Raw genomic sequence first — 6,841 nt, 5'->3', positions numbered from 1 at the left:
AAAAATCATGCAGTAACTGTTGATCAGGAACATATGCAGGAATGGTTAATTTAAACCAAGAGATGAAAGGTTAATATTGGGAGCACAAGATAGTGGGCTACATACATGTTGGTTTACCAAGTCCATTGAACATGTGGGAGAATCAGACAAATGCAGGTTTTGTAAAACAGAATTGGAAACAGTTGCACACCTCTTTGCTGGTTGTGACATACTAATGGTAGAAGATTATATACTGAAAGGCATAATAATGTGGCAAGACTGTTGCACTGGGAATTGTGCAAACATTATGCATTGAAGTGGCTGAAAAACACTGGAAACATGAGCCACAAAGTATCATAGAAAATGATAGTTTACATCACATGGGATCACCCATTACCAACAGTTCAAAAGACAGATGCTTGAAAACCAGATATTGTGGTCCATGAAAAGGAGACAAAAGTAGCTTTGATCATTGAAATCGCTACATCCAGTGACTACAGTATCTTGCATACAGAAAGACACAAAGTGATAAAATATCAGGATCTGCAGGCAGAAATGAGAGCAATGTGGAAGAAAGATACTCAGACAATTCAAATAGTAATAGGAGCAACGGGTCTTATAAAAAAGAATCTACAATGGTATCTAGATATGTTACCAATTCATGTAACTCTGTATGAATTGCAGAAGGAGTCATTACTGGGCACATTGTGAATGCTTTGAAGAGCACTTTTGTCTGACATCAAAGATTGAAACAATACGAATTTCATGAACTTTAATCGTACTTTGACTTAGGAATGGGGTCCATTCCCATCATGGTATTAGAAATCCAAAAGATTTGGAGAAATTAAAGAGTCAAGAGTCAGTAAAAAAAAGAAAAAAGAAAAAAAGACAGGAAAATGAGCCAGGTAAAAATCCAAATTATAAAAGGGATGTCATTAGTTTGTACTTACTAGTTTAATATGCACAGACTCTGGTATCCCACTGATGCACTTCAACCTGAAATTAATCTGTTGTTCACAGAGGCTTCTTACCTACTTATAACTTCTCAGCTAGCATGTTGAATGTGATAGCCTCACATGTCGGTTTCAGAATTCCAGTTTGCTAGACAAAACCAACAGCCTCTTTTTGTTCTTCTAATGGAAGATCAGAATGCTTGTTCAGATATCAGAGTAACACGTGCTTTTTTCCTGATTGTTCTTCTAATGGAAGATCAGAATGCTTGTTCAGATATCAGAGTAACACGTGCTTTTTTCCTGATTGTTCTTCTAATGGAAGATCAGAATGCTTGTTCAGATATCAGAGTAACACGTGCTTTTTTTTCCTGATTCAGTTTCTTAATTTCTTCTCCAATGTTGGAAGTTCAATTTTTTTTCTTATTTGGATTTAAAATTATAATGTTCCAAGAACTATATTAAAGTCTAACAAGCTGCCTATTCTTTCCAAGAATGCTGTGCTAAATTCTTAGTATTGTAATTAAAAAAAACTTTTCTGATGGTAAAATACAAGCAATAACATTTCTTAGTGCACACAATAATTTTGGGCAAATATCCTTTGTAAACGTATTGCATTATTTCATGTTCCAGATATGCATGTGTGGGGCAGCAGGAAGTGATTAATGACAGTTCTTGTTCAGTTGAATAAGTTAAGTGGGTTATAATAATAAAATGAAGGCATAATATTGTGAACTTTTCAGTTTTTGGCTAAACCTCTTAAATTATACCCTGCCCATCACACTGCTTTGAATACTAATATGACTAAAGTGTAGGAATTATGTGCTACAAATATAAAGACCATAACTGTACTAAATTAAAGATTCAGAATCAGAAGAGGTGCTTGGTGGGTTTTCTAAACTCCTGTTTACATCATTGATTAGTAAAGATTTTATTTAAGTGATATGCAATAATGTGTTTTCCGAGGCTCAGTTAAAATCTCACAGGCTGTAAGGTAGTTGCTTTGAAACTTCTACAAGTAAGGTCATATTTTCATCTGATAGCGTCCAAGAAAATGAGGTGTTATAAAAGATTGCATAATGTTGATACTTAATCTTTTAATCTGCATTGTAAGCATCTAATTACGACAGCGTTTCTGTTATCTTCATTGTTAGTTTCCGTTTGGCACAGGATTCATAAAATATTTGCTACATCATTGTAAATGAATTTACATGATGAGTTTGCTACCCACAGGGTGTATGCAATTCAGAAAAACAAGGTGTACGAAATGGCCATGGCAATCAGCATGGTCTGACATCATGCAGTGGCCTTAAAATAACATGGTAATGAGCAATATTATTAAAATAAGCATCTCTGTGCATGCTAATGATCTAAACAAGATAACAAACAAAATGATTTAGAAGTGTATAAATCCCACATAATGGAGCTATACCTGCTGGGTATTTGAACCCAGACAAATGGCTGTGTTCAAACTCAGTGAATTATTAAACTGTTGTAGGAATTCCTGCAGCTTTAGTAAATGTGTATCTGCAAGAGGCTGTTATTGCTGCTGACATGGCTGAAGGTCTGCAACATTGCCTCCCAGAGGAACCTGGTTATCTGCCGCACTTAACATTTCACAGACTCCATGATAATGACTTTATGGACCAGCACCATGTTGATAGGGACACCATTTAAAAAATTCTGGACATTTGTTGGCCTCATCTACAGCCCTTGAGAGTTGTGGAATACATATCCCAGTGCATACTAATGTATGTGTGGCTTTACGTATATTGGCTGCAGGGATCTTTCAACAACCTACTGGGGATACAATGGGGGTTTATCAGGTATCTACCTTGAGAATGCCATTCTTCAGCATGTGCAGGAGAATTGTCAGCTCCCATATACCCCATAGGAGAGAATCAACACCACGCATGATATCTATGCTATAGCTTGTTTCCCTGAGGTACTGGGTGCCATAGACTGTACCCACTTTGAAATGAAGTCCCTGTCATGTGAACAGGGAAGAAGACATCTCAGTGCATAGTGTGTCACTCTATCAATTACCAGGCAGTCTGTAATGCACAGGCTAGCATTCTAAGGCGAACTTCCTACTATTAAGTGATAACTTGGCAAAATTTCAAGCCCCCATAAACCTCTCAAAACCCAGAGAATAATGCTGCCTATGTGAACATGCTCACAGAAACTCTATGCAAGCATGTTAACAGCTGCATAGAGGCAGTTGCACCCACCAGGAATAGGTACAGAACTAACTCAAAAAAATAAGACACCCTGATGAAATCGCAACCTCAGTAGGCTGTGTAACAGAAGGGAGAAAATCATGGCTAAAATTAGGAGGCGTAATACCCAGTGGAATAAAAGTACTCTCATCAAACTGAAACAACTCAGAGGACAAATAAAAATCTACAAAAATCAAATGTGAGTTAAATTTGGCCTCCCAGGCCAAGGACAACCACAAGGCATTCGTCAGTTATGTCTTGCAGCCTCAAAGACAATACAAAATTGTGTGCAGAGCTCATTGTTAATGGAGCCACCTATACTGAGCCAGAAGATACAGCAAACTTACTGGCAGTCAAATTTCACCTCTTTCCCCCTCAACTTCCCCTCAGAAAAATAGTATCATATATAACTCCCCCTACTATCACTAGGGAACAGGTCCTCAATGCTCTCTCTCTATGGCCAAGAACACTGCATCAATGGACCCAGACAATATCCCAGGATGCTTTTTATAATAAGAAACATGACTTATTATGCCCTCTGGAATTGCTATTTAACTAAAGCCTCCAAAGAGGGTTAATGCCTCATGAATGGACAACAGTAACAGTCATCCCTCTGCACAAAGGTGGGCCATCTACAGACCCTGGAAACTATAGAGCCATAAGTCTCACTAGTCTCATATGCAAAACCTGGTAAAGAATTATCATGGAAACTATCAATAATGACATAGGAAACTTCCAAGCACTTGAACAAATCAAGTTTGGTTTCACCAAGGGCAGGTCATGTCTACTCAATGTGGTGGATATCTTTCAAAAGGTCAGCAAAGCAATGGATGTGGGCAAAATGGGTAACACTGCCTACCTTGACCTGCCCAAGGAATTTGACACTGTACTTCTCTTGGGCATTGTTGAAAAACTAAAGAGGTTAGGTATAAACCCTTATGTCACCCGGTGGATAACCAGCTGGCTCACAGACAAGGCCCAGGAAGTTAAAATTGGGGATTCCACCTCTTTGAAGCAGCCAGTCACAAGCTGAGTCCTCATGGATTGGTCCTGAGACCTCTCCTTTTTGTGTTTACTTCTCTGAAGTAAAAGCCAATGTCATGGGCTTCTGGCCGACTAAATTTGCAAATGATTGCAAATTAGTAGCAGTCATAGAATCCTCCACCAACACTAATGTTCTCCTGGAAGGGCTGACATAGACAAATAACTTGTGTTAGAGACATGGACTAAAATTAAATGTAAGAAATGTGTAATAGTATCCTTTGGGAAGTCATCCATCTTTGGTGAAATCATTCTGTGTTGTGTAACTTATAAACAATGGTATGACATCTAGGTCATTGTTCCTCTGTATTCAGCAATCATCAATCACTAGAATTACCAATTCTAAAGACATACACCTTGCCTGTGATATAATTAAGACCTGCTAGAGACAGATATGTATGTAAATGGTTCACGTTTCATCTCCAAAGTCCCTTCTTCCACTTATCAAGGGTACCAGAGCTTGTCAGAGACTGGTATGCATGGCAAGGCTTAAAAAGTCCCTTGTGGTCATTAGCATAGTACAAACTTATGAAACTATAAAAGACATCAGACGAAAATACTGCCACCGTGGTAAAACTGATGCTGTAGGGATCCTACTTTGAATGAAGTTTAAAGGAAGTATGGAGGACAAAGAATGATTCCAAATGTCATTTAAACAGTATATGCCTTTCCCTATCCATTTTGTCAAATCCAATGTCTTTACATTAATGGTTACTATCTTATTCAGCCATATTCTTGAACCCTTTGATCAAATGATAAACAACTCCTTCAGATGTACAAACTGCAAAAATCTGTTAAAGTCATTCTATATTCCGATGTTGTGGCTAAAACCTCAACACAATTCCTATTCAACACAATTCTTATTTCAATTAGATCTATTCCTCACCTTCATCACTTCAAACTATTACTAAACAATTTCCTGTCTATTTCCTGGCTATGTTCCTTCTCCACACCAAGAGACTAATTCTATAAGTATATCAATTTTGCTTCCTTTATAAATTCACCTGTAAAATAGGGTTCCTATCAGCTGATTGAACACGCAGGTTAGCAAATGCGACTTGGTTGAGCTGTAAACGCCAAAATGGCAAAATATCGAAGCGGCATATAAGCAAATTCTTTCCCTAGGAAAGAATTTGCTTGGCCGCTTTGGTAGTTTGCCATGTTCGGCACTGTAGTGCGGTCTTGGAGTTGGTATATTTAATATTATGTATTAAAGTGTTTTTTTTTTTTTGTTTTTTTTTTTTTGTTGGAACAACAATTTTTTTTTCCTTGGGAAAAAAATTGCTGTTCTGACAGTTTGGTTTTGTAAGCTTTCGCTTACATGGGGTCGATTAATCACAGTTTGCTAACCTAAGCATTTGGTGATCTAATATAGACCTGTAAAATAGAATTAAACTGTTCACTCAATAGCAACCTACATTAATTATTTGTCCCCTAAGCAGTACAACTTATATCATCTGCAAATGGGATTTCTGTCCATTTCTAGTATAGTACCACTTGTATTATCTGGTAGTCTAATTTTATCTACTAGCTCAGAATAGTTATTCCCACCATAATTATATTGTATTCTACATATTTGGCAATCTGTATGCAAATTTGTCACAGTAAATATTTGTATCAAAGATGCCTCAGTGTAACTATCTGTTTGCCAAAGTGTCCATTTGTATGTAATATTCTGTAATGTAATGCTCCTATGTAATGAGGGAATACATTCATATTTAATGGATATAATATTTTTTAATTATAGTAGTATAGAAGTAAATGAAGGATATTTTAATTTATTTGCAAAGGGTTTTATGTTTGTCCCAAAGAGGAAAAGTAGGATAAGTAATTTACTCATCAACTTAAAAATGTTTATCAGAAAGAAAAACTTGGAATTGTTGTTAGGGGAACCAGGGGAGAAGGTAGAAAATTTAAAGAAAAAAGAGTGTTTGGAATCCACCATTGCATCCGCAACTAAAGAATTTTGAGAATATGGTGGAGAATAGCCGGAGGGAAAAAGTTATGAAAAATAGAATTTGTTCAAACCTAACTAAGGAAGAAAGGTCAATTTTAAGTACACTTCGGGATAACAAATATGTCGGGGTAATGAAACTGGATAAGGGCGGGGGGAATGGTTCTGATGGATTCCATCATTTATGACAGTAAGATGGTGGCTCTCTTAAACGATGAAATTAAGTATTCCAAGGTCTCTGTGAATGAAATAAACATCCCATATAAAAAATGTACGTGGCTTTAAATGATTTGGTACTGGAAGGTGTTATGGACACAGATATGTTTAGGTTTTTGTATAATAAAGAACCAAGAGTACCTACTATATTTGGAATTCCAAAGGTACACAAGGGTTTAATTGACCTACCCATGAGACCGGTGGTAGCAGCTAGTCAATCTATTATAGCCCCTGTTGCGAAATATCTCGATTTTTGACATAAAATATTTCTTTAAATGCAACTAATGTAACTAAGGACTCCTGAGACTTTCTTAGAAATGTAAGACATGATTTATTTAAGGAGAATATTATTTTCATCACAATAGATGTTATTGACCTCTTTACTTCTATCCCTCATAAAGAAGGTTTGGAATTTCTAGAAGAAATTCTAAGAGACAATAAGGATTTTAGTGACAAGGATATTTACATGATTTTAGTATTGA

The 6,841-nt window shown here is 36.6% G+C and overlaps 1 protein-coding gene across 1 annotated transcript in view; it reads left to right on the top strand.

Annotated features, from left to right (window-relative positions):
- The first annotated feature begins 1,055 nt into the window (after positions 1-1,055).
- LOC122794873 (vomeronasal type-2 receptor 26-like) overlaps positions 1,056-6,841 on the top strand; it is a 108,828-nt gene continuing 103,042 nt past the window's right edge. The window contains exon 1 of the mRNA XM_044063472.1: positions 1,056-1,280. Within this exon, the coding sequence (XP_043919407.1) occupies positions 1,056-1,280 (225 nt within the window). The remainder of the gene's footprint in view (positions 1,281-6,841) is intronic.

Source organism: Protopterus annectens, chromosome 2.part1 (genome assembly GCF_019279795.1).
Source record: "Protopterus annectens isolate FY-2018-M chromosome 2.part1, PAN1.0, whole genome shotgun sequence".
Lineage (NCBI taxonomy): Eukaryota > Metazoa > Chordata > Ceratodontiformes > Protopteridae > Protopterus > Protopterus annectens.
The sequence above is the reverse complement of the archived record's forward strand: the minus strand, read 5'-3'. Positions and strand labels throughout refer to the sequence as shown.